This window comes from Salvelinus alpinus, chromosome 21 (assembly GCF_045679555.1).
Source record: "Salvelinus alpinus chromosome 21, SLU_Salpinus.1, whole genome shotgun sequence".
NCBI classification, from domain to species: Eukaryota; Metazoa; Chordata; class Actinopteri; order Salmoniformes; family Salmonidae; genus Salvelinus; species Salvelinus alpinus.
Window position 1 is genome coordinate 16,613,604 of NC_092106.1, and position 18,896 is coordinate 16,632,499.

The 18,896-nt window shown below is 44.4% G+C and overlaps 1 protein-coding gene across 1 annotated transcript in view; it reads right to left on the reverse strand.

The window, feature by feature from the left end:
• The window catches only part of LOC139547926 (protein phosphatase 1L-like), a 38,364-nt gene that overhangs the window by 10,027 nt on the left and 9,441 nt on the right, over positions 1-18,896 (reverse strand). The window contains exon 2 of the mRNA XM_071357123.1: positions 1,943-2,135. Coding sequence (XP_071213224.1) covers positions 1,943-2,135 — 193 coding nt within the window. The remainder of the gene's footprint in view (positions 1-1,942; positions 2,136-18,896) is intronic.

Sequence of the window (18,896 nt, forward strand, 5' to 3'; positions counted from 1 at the left end):
CCTTTTGTCCAGGTGTGAAAGGGCAGTGTGGAGTGCAATAGAGATTGCATCATCTGTGGATCTGTTGCGGTGGTATGCAAATTGGAGTGGGTTTAGGGTTTCTGGGATAATGGTGTTGATGTGAGCCATGACCAGCCTTTCAAAGCACTTCATGGCTACAGATGTGAGTGTTACGGGTCAGTAGTCAATTAGGCAGGTTACCTTGGTGTTCTTGGGCACAGGGACCATTGTGGTCTGCTTGAAACATGTTGGTATTACCGACTCAGTCAGGGATAGGTTGAAAATGTCAGTGAAGACACTTGCCAGTTGGTCAGCGCATGCTCGGAGTACACGTCAGGGTAATCCATCTGCGGCCTTGTGAATGTTGACCTGTTTGAAGTTCTTATATCGGCTACAGAGAGCGTTATTTCACCGGAACAGTTGGTGCCCTCATGCATGCTTCAGTGTTGCTTGCCTCGAAGCGAGCAGAGAAGTAATTTAGCTTATCTGGTAGGCTTGGATCACTGGGCAGCTTGCAGCTGCACTTCCCTTTGTAGTCCGTAATAGTTTGGGTATACTTGTAATCATTAAGGACTGGGGAGTTTTTCAAGATAAAACAGAAAGGAGCTAAGCACTGGCAAAATCCTAGAGGAAAACCTGGTCTGCTTTCCACCAGATACTGGGTGATGAATTCACCTTTCAGCAGGACAATAACATAAAACAAGTCCAAATCTACACGAGTTACTTACCAAGAAGACAGTGAATGTTGCTGAGTGGCTGAGTTATTCTTTTGACTTAAATCAACTTGAAAATGTATGGCAAGACCTGAAAATGTGTGTGTAACAATGATCAACCACCAATTTGACAGAGTTGAAGAATTTTGAAAACAATAAATGGGCAATTGTTGCACAATCCAGGTGTGGAAAACTCTGAGATGTACCCAAAAAGACACACAGCTGTAATTGCTGTCAATGTGCTTCTACAAAGTAATGAATCAGGATTGAGAATACTTATGTAAATTACATATTTCTGCATTTAAATTTCCAATAAATATGCAAAAATGTCTAAAAACATGTTTTCACTTCGTCATTATGGCATATTGTGTATAGATGGGTAAGAGAAAAAAAATCTATGTAATCAATTTTGAATTCAGGCTGTAACAACAAAAATGTGGAATAAGTCAAGAGGTATGAATACTTTCTGAAAGCACCATCTGTCAAGCCACCCTGAGGAGAGGCAGCTGAGGAGAGGGCTTTGGCACTTTCTCTCCCTTGTCACTGCTACGTCTGTGTCTATGTCTGATGAAGATAAAGCTATATTTCAATAGCTGAATAAGCAGCACGGCCGGAGCCTGAGCCCACTGTAAACGACCGTGAACAGCAAAGTCAGAAATACTTTGCAAGCAGCAATTTAGGGCTCCTAGAAAAACAAGTGTAGGAATGAGCAAACCAATGTGAGCATACATCACAATAGTAATGGGCTCCTTCCTTACAAGAGTCCAGGAGAAATGGATGTCTGCCCCTAGCCTACCCCACTCATGTACACAAAACAAACTCATGTACACACACACACACACTTGGACCACAGATATTTATACAAGCTTCATTTCCCCTAGCTCTCACTATCAAAAACACCACAGCTATTTCAACAAACTCTTCGCTCTGTCCCCAAACAAACTATAGCCATCATTTGTGAATTTCTCAGACAACAGTGTTTGAGCATGCAGAAATTAGTGCAATGAATCCAAAACAAAGAATTGCGATCACGGTACAACACGGATCTCAAGACTGAAGTCAGCACTACACATTATAGCCTATTCATTCTTTTGTAGGCAATGGTACATATTTTCCCTCTAATGGTTAAATTCAGGATTAAGGTATAAACTGTTGCTAGATTAGTGGAAAATGTCTGCCCACAGAGGTGTGGCTGTGACCTTTAACCCCTGGCTGCCCTGCCCTCTGACCTGCTTCGTTGTAGACGGCTGACAGCTTGTCCAGCATGTCCCTGTCCAGAGCCAGGATCTGCTGCTCCAGAATGGAGGAATAGGACAGACCACCACTGCTCTCATTCTTCTCCTTCTCCTTCTCCCGGTCGTAGCTCAGGAGCTGCTGACGCAACGCCTCCGACAGATGGGCCTTGGCAAAGTCAGCCGCCGCCTGGGAGAAGGAGGAGGGAGAGAGAGCTACAGTGAGCTGGCTATACTGAAGTCAAGAGTTATACATGGTGTAAACTGTAAGAAATTGTAAACCAAGTGATGTTCACAGCTCTGCCCTGCCACACAGCATCAAACTTGTGGGTGCGCCCACACTGTAGTCACACACACACACTAGGGGAAGACAGGCTACAGTAGCAGTGACCTAGCTGTCCTCAGTTCCTTGCTGAAACCCAGATAAAGCAGGAGATAAATAGCCAGAGGTAAGGAGGGGGAGAAACTGCACCACTAGCTAAACACGCTTCCCCTCCCGCCGTGCTGTGGAATACAGCTGAGCAAGAGAAACTCTATCCTCGGCTATTCATTTCAGCCATGCGATAACGGCACACCCTTTGACAGACAGATATGCAACGCTTCACCACAAAGAGAACGGCTCGTATTTCTCCTCCTTTCCTGAATCATGGCCAGAGATTCAAGCCTAACCAAGCTGAGCCAAAACCAAAAGAGAAAGATATTAGTGTAAGCTAATTAGGCGTTTTTGACTAACAGGGGGCTTGGCGCTTATACGCGAAGTCAGGGGCCCCAGACAGAGTATGATCTGCTGCCTTATCATTCAGAAACTTTTTCTGCCAAACATTTCAACTCGCTTCACTTCTCTCTGACTCTCCCTCACAATCTTTCTCTGGCTCTCTCGCTCCCGCTCGCTCTGTGACTGTTCCTTGCTCTCTGTATCCGACCCCTTCCCCTCTGTCTGCTGTTCCCACAACCCCTCTGTGACTGTTCCTTGCTCTCTGTATCCGACCCCTTCCCCTCTGTCTGCTGTTCCCACAACCCCTCTGTGACTGTTCCTTGCTCTCTGTATCCGACCCCTTCCCCTCTGTCTGCTGTTCCCACAACCCCTCTGTGACTGTTCCTTGCTCTCTGTATCCGACCCCTTCCCCTCTGTCTGCTGTTCCCACAACCCCTCTGTGCTCACTTTGGGAGCGAGGCCTACGGGTGGAATATCCGCTCTTTCTCTGGCCTTTCTCTCTGAGCTGCGTGGGGACGTATCTCAGACATTCCTTCCCTCCTGTGGTTACCATAGTGACCGCAGGGATCATCATAAGGAGGTCAGAGGTCTTTTGTCTGGAGGAACTACATGGGACAGTAGTGACCACATTAATAGCTGCTTTAGTACACTGTTATTCTGAATTACAAGGCCTCTCTGGGTTAACAATGGCGATTTATCCTTTCAGACATCCAGAGAGCAGATGTGTGTGTGTGTTTATATGTGAGTGAACACACAGTCATTAAGCCTGGATAAGCAAAGAAAACAGGGATAAGTCTTAGTTATCCTGTTAAGTAACAGGGTGGATGATCGGACACCTGTAAAGAGCTCAGCCCTGCTCTACTCTGACCTGTCCTACTCCCACTGCGCACACTGACCTGTCCTACTCCCACTGCACACTCTGACCTGTCCTACTCCCACTGCACCCTCTGACCTTTTCCTAGTCCCACAGCCTGCTGACCCGTCCTAGTCCCACTGCCTGCACACTGACCATACTCAACTACTTTAGACCTACTGGGATACCAACATGTCTACTATTACCCAGATATTATCAGTCGCCTGAGAAAAAGTATGGGGTGATGGGGAAAAGGATGAAACGGCAGCAGTCATGGTTTATACACCGAGTGAGAGACAGACACAGAGAGGGGATGGTAGAAGTGTGTGTGACTCATCTGGGCTGTGTTATTTGCTGTGTCGTTATGGGGAGAGGAACGGAGGACTGGGGAGAGAAGAACAAAAGGATGACAGAAGTATGGAGAGAGCGAGAGAGATAACACTGCTCTGAGAACTCTTATCTGCTGTGTGTGCACGGCCGACTCCAGCAGCCACAAACGACATCCTTCTACCACACCGTCCACTGGCAGTTGGGTTTCAGACTTTATGTATTCTCAATTATGCTTAACAATATTTAGTACCTAACATTCTACATAAACGTCAGCGTCAGTTAGAAAGACCCTTTTCTTATCACTCATCTTTAGAAAACGTACACTAAAAACCATTGACACAATGGAAAAATCTCATGATTTATTATTGAAATAGCATGGGTAACTGAGAAAAACTAAATTGGTACAATTGAAGGCCAAGTGGTAAACCATAATGCAGAACGCGGGTCGGGGCAGATGAGATATACAGTGGGGCAAAAAAGTATTTAGTCAGCCACCAATTGTGCAAGTTCTCCCACTTAAAAAGATGAGAGAGGCCTGTAATTTTCATCATAGGTACACTTCAACTATGACAGACAAAATGAGAAAAAAAATCCAGAAAATCACATTGTAGGGTTTTTAATGAATTTATTTGCAAATTATGGTGGAAAATAAGTATTTGGTCAATAACAAAAGTGTATCTCAATACTTTGTTATATACCCTTTGTTGGCAATGACAGAGGTCAAACGTTTTCTGTAAGTCTTCACAAGGTTCACACACACTGTTGCTGGTATTTTTAAATTTATAAAAAATCCTACAATGTGATTTTCTGGTTTTTGTCTGTCATAGTTGAAGTGTACCTATGATGAAAATTACAGGCCTCTCTCATCTTTTTAAGTGGGAGAACTTGCACAATTGGTGGCTGACTAAATACTTTTTTGCCCCACTGTAGCTATTGTTTGTGTGTGTCTGTAAGTTGTTGTTCGTTCGTATGTATAAATTTGTTTTTCAAATGTAAAAAAGGAAAAAGAAAATGTTACTTAAAAAAAACAAAAAAGACCCCCGTGGACAGCAGTCGCAGATGGTCTTAATAACAGCCTACCCTAATGAGCAGAATTACCATGTCCTGGGAGTTGGCCTTGCAGCGATGTGTGGAGGATGAATCAGAATTATTTGGGTAACATAGATAAATAAGATGTTTTATTTACATAATATGCTTATGTGAGATACTTGTCATTAGAATGTCTCCCTTTGGACTATACTGTTGGCAGTTGCACTTTTCCCTTCTCAGCTAGGGAAAAGTCACTTGGAGCCCAGAGAGGGGAGAGTTCAGGCTTGTCTTTTACATGTCTCTGGTAATATGCAGAATATCAGAAAGGGAGAGGTCAGAATGGAACATTGTCTTCATATGTGAATGTATCTGTTAAACCATGTGAAGGGATGGCGTGATTAAGGGGGAACCAATTATCTCTTGGCTCCACAATGTCTGTGCGCAAGTCACTCCCCTCAGTGAGCTTGTCCAGGAGTGGGGAGAAGAGGGGGTTTGCTTGAGATGGGAGAATATAGAGTTGACAATTGAGTTATGCCTTGGATGAGGTAATGTTTTGGTACTATGAAGTACCAGGAATGAGATTAGAACCTCGTCTTTAGAGATCAAACTGAACGCTAATTTATAGCTAATGCTATCTGGCTATGGGATACTCCTTTCTAAAGTAAAAGGCCCTTTGTGAAGAGTTCCTGAGATCTGTGGTTCGTCATGTGAGTTGAGAGGGGTGTATCTTGGCTATAAAAGATCTTGGTATTCTTTTGTAGGCACTCTCAGAATTCATTATAGACACTGAATTGATCTGAGAGTCAAAGGGCTATGGTGAAGCTCATATAATTAAAGATGAAGTTTAAGTATAACTCTGACTGGTGTGTGGTTTGTAACTCTCCTCATTTGGTAATACAGGAAATTGCCACGACAGATGCTTCACCAAGACAACAAAGCAGCAGATCCCATCACAGGAGAGGCATCTGTCAGCAGAGCGACGGTAAGGCAGCAAATATGCTCTCCTGATGAGATACTTTGTGTATTTACTCTATTGAGATGCACACTGTCCACACACTAGAGTTTTCCCAGTGTTCTTCAGCAGCGAGTGTGAGGAATGTCACAGCTTTGCTCTACCAGCAGATTCCCCCTCCTTACACACACCCCTTATATAACCACCCACCCTGAAGACCATCTCCCCCCAACTGAACACTTTCCAAATCCCCTCCCACACCATATACCTCACCCAACCCAAACAAATAACCCCTCCACCCTCATCCAATGATAACAGCCAGATCTCTTTACCATAGACGCCCATCAGACAGTGAGGTTATTAGATCCAGGGAGAGTTATGTACTGTAGGTATCATTAGGCTGACTGAGTGAGGGAGAGGGGACTGAACAGAATGACAGTGAGGGAGAAGGGACTGAACAGGTTATCTTACTGCCAGGTTTAGTGATGGTTAAGGGATGGGGAAGGGTCTGTCTGATTTTAATTGCTGTTTCTCCAACAGAAAGTGTGTGTGTGGGGGCAGTTAACTAGCGTACCTGAAGTACATCATTAAAATACCCCCCCCCCTCTCCAAACAGAGCGAGAGGAGTAGAAAGCGAGATGAGGGCAGTGGACTAGCTTTACTGAAGTATATCATTAAAATATATTCTCCATTTGTACAGAGAGACGCAGAGAGTGACAGAGAGACCGAAAGAGAGAGAGAGAGGCAGAGAGAGAGCGAGAGAGAGAGAGCACGCGCTGACAGAGGATAGAACGCTACAGAGGAAGAGCCTGTGTCCATCTTTGACTGAACACGGAGATGTGGGGCTACTCGTCTCAGCCCACCACTAAGCTACCCAGTACCACTGTTGTCCAACATGAAGGAGTGGAACACAGAAAGGCAGCTGTACTTTGTTGTAAACTACTGTCAAACTTGGCAAAACAAGTGATTATAATGTTTTTAAATTTCTCATCTTGAATCATCGATTTTGGATGGAAACATCTTGGCTGGAAAAGCAATGCTGTTTAACCTCAAAAAGCCCCTGTCTGCAACCACTCCTCACATATATTTATCTGGCGCCATGACAGAATGTACTGCAGCTCTATAGGTTGATTTGCTGCAGAGGTGTAGCGTATCCTACTGTAACTATATCCTTACAGTGACATTGCAGAGGTCTGTCCTTAGCAGTGGAGAGTGCTAGCCTAGCGGTGAAAGCTAATTTCATTAGGCTAGCATCATGTTTGCGCTATGTGTCAAAGCTCTGTCAAGAACAGGTCTTAAGTGGGTGAGAGTGCATATATATATATATATATATATATGAATGAGAAAGGGAGTGAGAGAGGGGGTGGTCATTGTGCCAAATATAAACTCAGCAAAAAAAGAAACATCCCTTTTTCAGGACCCTGTCTTTCAAAGATAATTCGTAAAAATCCAAATAACTTCACAGATCTTTATCGTAAAGGGTTTAAACACTGTTTCCCATGCTTGTTCAATGAACCATAAACAATTAATTAACATGCACCTGTGGAACGGTCGTTAAGACACTTAGGACACTAAAGAGGCCATTCTACTGACTCTGAAAAACACCAACAGAAAGATGCCCAGGCTCCTTGCTCATCTGTGTGAATGTGCCTTAGGCATGCTGCAAGGAGACATGAGGACTGCAGATGTGGCCAGGGCAATAAATTGCAATGTCCGTACTGTGAGACGCTTAAGACAGCGCTACAGTGAGACAGGACGGACAGCTGATCATCCTTGCAGCGGCAGACCATGTGTAACAACACCTGCACAGGATCGGTACATCCGAACATCACACCTGCGGGACAGGTACAGGATGGCAACAACAACTGCCCGAGTTACACCAGGAACGCACAATCCCTCCGTCAGTGCTCAGACTGTCCGCAATAGGCTGAGAGAGGCTGGACTGAGGGCTTGTAGGCCTGTTGTACAGCAGGTCCTCACCAGACATCACCGGCAACAACATCACTTATGGGCACAAAGCCATCGTCGCTGGACCAGACAGGGCTGGCAAAAAGTGCTCTTCACTGACGAGTCGCGGTTTTGTCCTACCAGGGGTGATGGTCGGATTTGCGTTTATCGTTGAAGGAATAAGCGTTACACTGAGGCCTGTACTCTGGAGCGGGATCAATTTGGAGGTGGAGTGTCCGTCATGGTCTGGGGCAGTGTGTCACAGCATCATCGGACTGAGCTTGTTGTCATTGCAGGCAATCTCAACGCTGTGCGTTACAGGGAAGACATCCTCCTCCCTCATGTGGTACCCTTCCTGCAGGCTCATCCTGACATGACCCTCCAGCATGACAATGCCACCAGCCATACTGCTCCTTCTGTGCGTGATTTCCTGCAAGACAGGAATGTCAGTGTTCTGCCATGGCCAGCGAAGAGCCCGGATCTCAATCCCATTGAGCACGTCTGGGACATGTTGGATCGGAGGGTGAGGGCTAGGGCCATTCCCCCCAGAAATGTCTGGGAACTTGCAGGTGCCTTGGTGGAAGAGTGGGGTAACATCTCACAGCAGGAACTGGCAAATCTGGTGCAGTCCATGAGGAGGAGATGCACTGCAGTACTTAATCTGTTGGCCACACCAGATACTGACTGTTACTTTTGATATTTTGACCCCCCCCCCCCTTTGTTCAGGGACACATTATTCCATTTCCGTTAGTCACATGTCTGTGGAACTTGTTCAGCTTATGTCTCAGTTGTTGAATCTTGTTATGTTCATACAAATATTTACACAAGTTAAGTTCGCTGAAAATATATGCAGTTGACAGTGAGAGGACGTTTCTTTTTTTGCTGAGTTTAGAAGCCATTCAAAACCAATATCCATGGCAATGTAATAAGTGCCCTACACTTCCCCCCCTTTTCTTCCCTGCACCCTTAGAGGGGCATGAGCATGAACCCCATGCAGGAGTTTACTGGTCCACACACACAGCTGCAGTTTCCAAAGAATACAATGAAAGTGCATTGTCTGAAAGTTCCCAACACATCGTCAAACTGCTGACCACCTACGATAGTTTATCTAGAAAAGCATGTGCTGCTGTTCGAGGTTTTAAAATCAGGGTGGAACTGTTCTGTTGACTTCGAAAAGGTACTGTTCACACTCCAAGCACCCCCGTATAGAGACTGACCACAGATAAGCCACAGACTGACCCCTAACCACAACATTTCGGTCAGGGCGGTCATGGTCCAGTGCTTAGCCAGTGAACCACAGCAGCTGCAGTTCTATAGGCAATCCCAGCTCCAGCGTCTGTTACTGGTAGTCAATAGGTGTTGATCAGCTGCAACAGCTGACTATGTCTGACCTTCTGAGAATAATTCTCCTCATCCCGGATCTTTGATCCAGACCGACTGCTGAGGAAGCCAGGGAACAAGGCCTCAGGCCTGGAATGCTCCAGTGCTTCTACAGTACTAATACTAGACCCATCTGTCAGTAGGACCTGGGGATTACCACTAACCTCTGATCTCTCCTTTGTGATTAACACCACCACCGTGTGTGTGTGTGTGTGTGTGTGTGTATATATTGTGCGTGCGTGTCCCTAAAGGAGAATCCCCACTCAGTTGTTAAAATTAGGATTGTTAGAGATCGATGTCTCTGCCTGTCAAAGCCTCGGTCCTAACTGAAACACACCCCTTTAAGGTTTACGTTCAGTTGCCGTTTGTGTTGTAGAAATGAGGTGGAATGCCCCTTTAATATAAGAATGAAGTGGGAAAGGAGGCGAGGGAGGAGACGAGTGAGAGTAGAGAGCTGAGGAGGGTGAAAGGAAGGTGAGGGGCAGAGTGAGAAGAGCCAGAGATGGAAGGTATTCATAACTGGGAGCACTCCTGGCAGGTGCTGATAAGACAGCCACACAGCCCATTCCACCCCAGCCATTCTAATGGAAAATCAGATTCATATTCAAATGGTGTTTATATTTCAGAAAAGGAGGACTGGGGATGTGGTAGCCTACACTGTGCTCTGTGACAGAGTGGACTGGGGGTGTGAAATGCTGTAAAGTTCAAAGTGAATGGAGGATTGAGATGTAAAAACGCTGGCCTTTGATCGTGGAGGTGAATAACATCAACAGAAGAAGCTTACTAAATGAAGCCCACAGATGAAATGCTATTCCTCATATGAGTGGAGTATGTGTGTGTGTTTGTGTTGAAGTGAATTAAAGCCTCGGTATTGACTGTTTTGGGAGATTTGGCAAGGTGCGTGGACGGTGTTGACACACGCACAAACGTCATCAAAGCAACCCCTTCGATTGACTGTTCTTTCCCCCCTTGCCAGCTGTGTGTAATTCCATGTCCCTTCGGCACAATTAAGCTCTATGACATGCAAAAGCCCGCCTCCCAGGGGCCAGCGGCACAGGTGGTTGGCTCTTTTAAATGCCAATAAACAGTCTTTAACAGCCAAGGTGACCATCACCACCTTGAAAATCATGACAATCAGGGGAGTCAACTTCTCTAAAAACAGACACACATCCATTCTTCATAAAAGAGATGGGAATTCTGACAGGAACGCACACACACACACCCTTCTTACTCATAAAGATAGGAAAATGTTAATTGAGAAGTGATTCACAATCAGTGAAAGGAAGCAGCCATCTGTCAGTATGACCACATTCACACACACACACACCTCCTTACCCATAAAGAGATGGGAATTATGACAGCAACACACGCACGAGCATGCGTGTGCACTCACACACACCTTCAGAATGATCAGTGTATGTACCTGTGGAGGACAGAGGAGGCCATTACAGAAGGTGAGGCACATTAAAGAAACTAGACAACAGAAGGAAATTGTATTTGTAGACTGATTGTATTAGGATTAAGACTTGAAACAAGACTCACTCAAGAGTGCTGAAATACATGCACACTGCGCCATGTCCACCATGCTTTCCAGTGTGTGTGAGCGCGCGTTAAAAGCTTGTAATGTACAGAGGTGTGCTGATATGCAGACATTACAGCAAGGGTGTAAACAAGATTCACACCCCCATCTTTCAAAGTCACACACACCAAAATGCCAAGCGTGGCATCTGTTTTATAGAATGCCTGTCGTTAGGTATTGCAGGCCTGTAATTTCTGAGATCTATATGGTGTTGGGTACTGCAGTGTGTGTGTGTGTGTGTGTGTGTGTGTGTGCGCAATAACAGACACACTGTCGTTAAGGGATCGGGTAAAACCAGCCATTACTCTCACATGGGCTCTCAACACCTCAATGCTATGGCTCTGGGGGTAGTAATTAGAATACTCCTACTGACATTAATCAACACTGGCCATAAAAACACTTTAGCTGTGCACTCCTCTGAGGAGAGGAGGTAGGGAGAGAGGGAACAACCTCATGAAAGAGAGATGGGGCGGAAGAGAGAGCGAGCGAGACAGAGGGGGTTGAGAGAATCAGAGCCTGAGACAATGAGAGAATGTGAGCCGGATGCTTATATACACTGGCTTATGTAGGAAGCAGATGCACAATAGGCATTTTTCTAAAAGAACAGATGTAAAAGAATGTTATGATGACTACTTCCTTTTAGAACACAGGTGGGTTCATCACCCAACAAAATCACCCTTGGGCTAAGAACAACACTGTACAATATGGCCCAACAGTGCAGTGCACTACTGGGCTTACCATACCAGTCATCTTGATACCATCCTGCCATTACCCCTCACAGCCATGGTTGTACTCCTGGGATAAAAGAAACTGCTCCTTCTCACACAAACAAACACACACACACACTTGCATGCATGCAGGTAAGCACAGCTCCATGAAAAACCTGCTTACTCAATAAACCCCCAGCTTCTGTCCCTGCCTGCGCCCTAAAGACAATACCTGGCCTATAAAAGAGGTTTGCGACAGAGAGAGGCTTGAGAAAGAGGAGAGATGTTTGCGACAGAGAGGATTGAGAAAGAGGAGAGAGGTTTGCGACAGAGAGGCTTGAGAAAGAGGAGAGAGGTTTGCGACAGAGAGGATTGAGAAAGAGGAGAGAGGTTTGCGACAGAGGCTTGAGAAAGAGGAGAGAGGTTTGCAACAGAGAGGATTGAGAAAGAGAGGTTTGCGACAGAGAGGATTGAGAAAGAGGAGAGAGGTGGCACACACTGATATGATGCCAGACGCCTGAATATTCATATTCCTGGCTGGCTGGCTGGCTGGCTACGCACGTGACACAAACGCTTACACAAACATGTTCCTACTTCCTGCTAGACAGCGGAATGAGTCCTGAGAGGAGCCCCAGTGAGATGATTCAACAGTAGCAGGGGAGACTGGGCTTTCCTCTGGACCTGACCCCATCAACTGGGAGATGACTGGCTGATAAACTCCCTGTTCACCCACTGATTCACTGTCTCTCTCACACACACACAGAACAATAATTATCCATAGGGCTGTCAGTTATAAATAGCCCTCTCAAGCCACTGATAATCAAACATGAAATGATTTAATCTGGCCTGGAATGATCTCCTGTTTGATTAATCAAGCTTCTTTATGGTCTGTCTGACAGCCTGAGATGCTTCACTGAGGAGTCTAAAAACGGACCTTGCACAGTGCACTTCATCAGTAGCCTACCCTTACATGCTCCGTCTCAGATACTGGATAAACCAATCAGCAGAAGCTGATCAGTAACAGCACTGAATGTCTGATTCAATTCTGTCTGAAAGAACAAACACGAACAAACAAAATTATGGCCAGACAAATACACACCATCGACAAGACAACGGGATTTGTTGGCCATAAACGAGCATAGTCACTCACACACACATCATGAACTACATTTAGACATATAGTACCAGTCAAAAGTTTGGACACCTAATCAATCAAGGGTTTCTTTATTTTTACTATTTTCTACATTGTAGAATAATAGTGAAACTATGAAATAACATACGGAATCATGTAGTAAACAAAAAAAGTGTGTTAAAACGGATATAAAATGTATTTTATATTTCAGATTCTTCAAAGTAGCCACCCTTGACAGCTATGCACACTCTTGGCAGACTCTCAACCAGCTTCACCTGGAATGCTTTTCCAACAGTCTTGAAGGAGTTCCCACATATGCTGAGCACTTGTTGGCTGCTTTTCCTTCATTCATTCCAACTCATCCCAAACCATCTGAATTGGGTTGAGGTCGGGTGATTGGGAAGGCCAGGTCATCTTATGCAGCCCTCCATCACACTCCTTCTTGGTCAAATAGCCCTTATACAGCCTGGAGGTGTGTTGGGTCATTGTCTCGTTGAAAAACAAACGATAGTCCCACTAAGCGCAAACCAGATGGGATGGCATAATCGCTGTAGAATGCTGTGGTAGCCATGCTGGTTAAGTGTGCCTTGAATTCTAAATAAATCACTGACAGTGTCACCAGCAAAGCATACCCACACCCCCACACCTCCTCCTCCAAGCTTCACAGTGGGAACAACACATGCGGAGATCATCCGTTCACCTACTATGCGTCTCACAAAGACACGGCAGTTGTCTTATCCGATGGGGAACTGACTGTGTTTGTAGATGGCTCATCTAGGAAGAACCCTGACGGCACAAATGCCACAGGATATGCTGTAGTTAAAGAAAAATTGGTTTTAGAAGCAGAGTCCTTACCAAGGAACTATTCAGCACAGCAAGCGGAGATAGTAGCACTCACCCGTGCATGTCAGTTAGGGAAAGGGAAGCAAGTTGGGGTGGATACCTCACTGACTGGGTGGTTCGATAGTATGTTTGGAAAATGGATTTTTTTTATAAATCACTGTGTTGTGGGCCGCATTCACCTGTATGAGTGTGTTGATGTTGTGTGGTTGCTGTTTGATTCCGTGTGTGAGAGGTCAAATCACCAGGACTGGAGAGGTCGATGACGCAGCAGATGGTGAGATACGGACCGATTCCCAGCGCCAACCAGTGGGATGACAGATATATGCCTCCAAGCCTAGTAGATGATTCGGATCCCTTCAACCCAGAGGAGCCCATGTTGGATGAGACTATCTTTAATGTTTAGAAAGACTGTTTCTTTAATGAAGATTATAATGAAAATCCTAAACAGACGAGTTATAATTGGAAATAGGCCTAGAACAGTCGTTGATGAGTATATGATGTAAATACATGTATTGGTTTTGTTTGAGTTTGTTTGATTTTGTGTGACATTTATAATGCCAATAAAGGTTGAAGTATCAGTATGTAATATTTAGTCAAAGGGTGGATTGATAAAGGAATTTATATGTTTAAAGTAATGACTAAAGGATTCCACCCTGAAATCATATAATTGTATGAAATGTGTTAGAGTAATAATTCCATAATGTGTGTGACTAGACCATTGTGTAACTATTTCGCAATATGAGCTGGGTAGAGTTGAGACATTCAAGGCCAACTGAACTGTCGACTTGTGATAACTCAAACAAAATAACAGGAAAGAGGCCTCCCTAACTTAGGTAGGGGGAGTAACTGTTAGGAAATGCTTGTAGAAGATGAGAAATTGTGTTAGTATTGTGGAAAAATACAGCCACCTAAAGGGAGGTGGAGTTTCTACTGATGCGTGTCTGTGTGAATTATAAAATGGCTGTGTTCTCATTTTTTACTTCAGAGTACTCTCTGAAAAAAGAATTGATCTATTGCAGACTGGAGGCTTTGTCTAATTCTTCATTAACCAGGGTCTTACAAACTTCTGGGAATTGGTCAAAGCTGTAGTGATAGTTGAGTTCAATTATTGGGATAAAAAAATTATCGTGACAGAACCAAAAATCTCAAATTTGGACTCAGACCAAAAGGACAGATTTTCACCAGTCTAATGTCCATTGTTCATGTTTCTTGGCCCAAGCAAGTCTCTTCTTATTGGTGTCCTTTAGTAGTGGATTCTTTGTAGCAATTTGACCATGAAGGCCTGATTGACTCAGTCTCCTCTGAACAGTTGATGTTTAGTGGTGTCTGTTACCTGAACTCTGTGAAGCATTTATTTGGGCTGCAATTTCTGAGGCTGGTAACTTTAATGAACTTATCCTCTGCAGCAGAGGTAACTTTGGGTCTTCCTTTCCTGTGGCGGTCCTCATGAGAGCCAGTTTCATCATAGCACTTGATGGTTTTTGCGACTGCACTTGAAGAAACATACAAAGTCCTTGAAATTTTCCAGATTGACTGACCTTCATGTGTTAAAGTAATGATGGACTGTCGTTTCACTTTGCTTATTTGAGCGGTTCTTGACATAATATGGACTTGGTCTTTTACCAAATAGGGCTATCTTCTGTATACCACCCTACCTTATCACAACTGATTGGCGTTAACACATTAAGGAAATAAATTTCACAAATGAACTTAATAAGGCACGCCTGTTAATTGAAATGCATTCCAGGTGACTAACTCATTAAGCTGGTTGAGAGAATGCCAAGAGTGTGCAAAGCTGTCAAGGCAAAGAGTGACTACTTTGAAGAATCTCAAATATATTTTTATTTGTTTAACACTTTGATTACTACATGATTCCATGTAGTAATCAGATTTTGACATCTTCACTATTATTCTACAATGTAGAAAATAGTCAAAAGAAAAGAAAAATCCTGGCATGAGTAGGTGTGTCCAAACTTTTGACTGGTACTGTATCTTGTTGTGTGTGTGTGTGTGTGTGTGTGTGTGTGAGAGAGAGAGTCACAAAACATAGACCAAGCCTCATTCACCTCAGTTGCTCCACTTCGTAGACTGGCTGGAGCTCCTGAGCTCTGGTGTGTGTCTGTCTAATGGGGGACCACATATCTTAGTTTCTACTCTGAGAGTCACTGCATCCAGGCTGGGGAAGGGTTTACCTGCGGTAGGGGTGGCAGGGGACGGGTTAAGTCCTCTCCTGGAGGAGCTAAGGACCCCCGCTGCTCTGAACTCATCATCTCCCTTCTACCACTATGCTTTTCTTGCCTCATCACACAGCAAAAGCCCGTACCGCACACACACATGCTCATAAAGACACAGCTCTCAGACACACACAGAATCCAACGCAATCACCCAGATGCACACAGACAATCCCACAGCTCTTTTGATCAGAAATATCAATTTGCACATTTATCCACTTCACTGCATGTCCACACTGCGACATCACACCATCTCACTCTTCCTCTCGGTCTGTTTGTCTCTCTCCATCTCGTTCCCTCTCCAGCCCCTGATAAAAGGATAATATGCATCACTAATAATGCAGGCCTGTTTTTCTCTCTCGCTCTCCTTTGAGAAGCCAACTGGAGGACACCTGAAAGAGAAAGTGAGCCCCCAAAATCACAACAGAGCGATATTAGAAGAGTGATTTGGACTGTAAAGGATAAAAGATTTAACCATGAAATAATTCCCTCAGTTGTCAGCCTGTGGAGGCTGCTAAGGGGAGGATGGCTCATAATGGCTGGAACGGCACAAATGGAATGGCAACCATGCGTTTGATGTTGTTGATACCTTTCCACTAATTTCTCTCCACACATTACCACGTACCTGTCCTCCCCAAATAAGGTGCCACCAACCTCTTGTGTTGTCAGCTGTGTAGTTTGAGAGAAGAAAGCCGAGTTTACACCTGCCATCAGGCTAATGAAAGCGGGGCCTGTACCAGGAGGGAGAGAGGAGGAAAGGAAGGAGTTGTTTGCCTTCTGAGTCAAACACACTGCTTCACTGTTCCTGAGTCTTTACTCCTCTGCTTCTCTTCCTGTCGGATGTGGAAGCATTCCCAGAGATCTGAGTAGGATGAAGTGGTCCCTAGACGCTGGTCTAAAGTCAGTGTTGTTCCACCAACCGTCCATTCATAGGCTCTCATCTCCAATCAGCTGGCCCGCTCCAGACACCAGCACCACATCCTGATGGTATCTCAGATCACATTCAACACTGTATTTGGGTACAGCTAAGACTGGTTATTAGAGAACAGGTAGGACTTGTCACACATAGGGTTGGAAAAATCCAGGAACTTTCAGTACATTCTCTGGTTTTCCTGCTTATTCACTCCTGATTCCAGAAAGAGGGGTACAGTTAAAGAGAGAGTGTGAGGGAGAAAGAGAGTAAGCATCATCCTGTAGTGCAGATGGGTCTCACACTGAGGCAAGCCTGGTTTCCGTGGTGATTTGTTTTCCTGGGATGCACATGAGTAAATTGATGGCTTTTCATTTCAATAATACCTTACCCCACCCACCCTAAAAACAAAGTCACATCTTCCCTCAAAATAACCTTTCTTCCGCCTCTCTTCATACCAATATTACTAGTCCGTCTTCCTCCCCCCCTCCCCAACCCCTCCCGCTCTCTGGAGATGGATGCAGCATTTATCACATTAATTAGAAACGGGCTCCTCTCACCTCTCACGGAGCGCTGACAGAAGACAACAAGTACTTCCTCAGAGACGTACAGTGCTGCTGCTACTCCTATACGACACAATGTTAACCCGTTTCCTCTCATCAACCCACTGTGGCTGTTAACCCCTGACCTGGCCCGCTTACGATCAGACTGGGTCCTTCTGATATTGATCACTGCACTGTATTCCCTATTCATCAATAAGCAGGAAAAACACAGCGATCAATGCAGCAGCCCAGGTGAGCGTCACGCTACACAGAGCTCAACCATCAGCTGATAAACATTCAGATGCAAGGCCCCATGCAAATCAATATTCATCCACAGGCCTCCATCCGCCTGTTAGGGGACTGTACTACTATAAGCTTAATTTAGAGTTATTAATGTAACTTTGGTTGTTCTACAAAACGGTGGGCTATATGTTTAGATATTTAATACATTGTAAGGCTGCATGGTGCGACTAATGATGATTTCAAAAAAGTCGCTTGAAAGGCATGAGCTCGGCTTTGTTTTTGAGCAGGCTGTACACACTTTGTCAGTCTCTCATTCACAATTTGAGAGACACTTGATAATGCTTTGAATTTCCCGGCGGCATCCCCTTTGTGGTGATAATGCACCGTAGAAAACCCATGCCTTTTGCAGCCCTTCTCCCTAAATGCTGGTCAGAACATTTTGCTTAAAATGTTGATAAACTACTAGGCTATTTCTTCACATAATAAGCACAGCAATGCGCACATGGCAGTAGGCTTTAAGTGCAAATTTCCCATTCATGGAAAAACACCATTCTCAAAAGTAACCACAAATGCGATTATGCGTGTAATGCTTTTATTATAAAAAGGTGCATTTTTAAATGGTGAAAATCTCTCCAAACTCACACGCTGCATACAGTATTGTATGCCAGTTAGGCTCTATACCCGCTGTAAAGCGGATTAATGTGCTTCATTTTATGAAGTTATTTGGCCACTTTAGTTGTGACACAAACCTTATCAAAACATATAGGTCTATGGGCTAGGTTACATGAGGTGTGCGACTATGATGCAAAAAAAGTCACACAAAAGCTGGGCATCATTCACAAGTGATAGTCTTATGGGTGAAAATATATTAGCCTATTTAATCTTGGATTTAATCTTGTCTTTATATATACACACACACACTAAAAAATGTGTGAAATTTGTTTTGGATTTAGAATGGACCATTATCATGCACCTGTCTCGAAACAGGAAAAACACATGTCATCTCTGCACTTAAATAGCGAATGGAGGAGGCTTTTCCTGTGGTCCATTTTCATGCCAGCCAGTTAGGCTATACTCCTGTTGTAAAGATAAGCAATGTGCTTAATATTTGCTTAATATTAGTAAAGTTGATAAATAAATATAGTAGGCCTAGCCTATAGAAAGCTGATGGGATCCTCTTTTTAAGAGGCCATCACTCTGTTTTCTCACACAATTACATGACCTATAGAAATGTTACACAATATGGGCTCATGAAGTGTTTGAGTAGATTTACAATTACATTTGCGTTGATGTCAAAGTGATTAGAGGGACTGAGTACCAGGCAGTTAGCAAGTTTGGTAGACTACTAATGACCAGCAGCAGCATCAGAGCTTGGAGAAGCCCAACTACCGTGACTAATGGTCACGTGGAATTTGACTGCCTTCATGACTCATGACCACTGGTGTGGCGGTAATACGTTCACCAACAGCCCTAACCGTAGGTGTGAATGAGGTATGGGCATGAGAGATGCAAGACAGAATGAGTGAATGTGTCTGTATTGATAGTGCTAGTGAAAAAG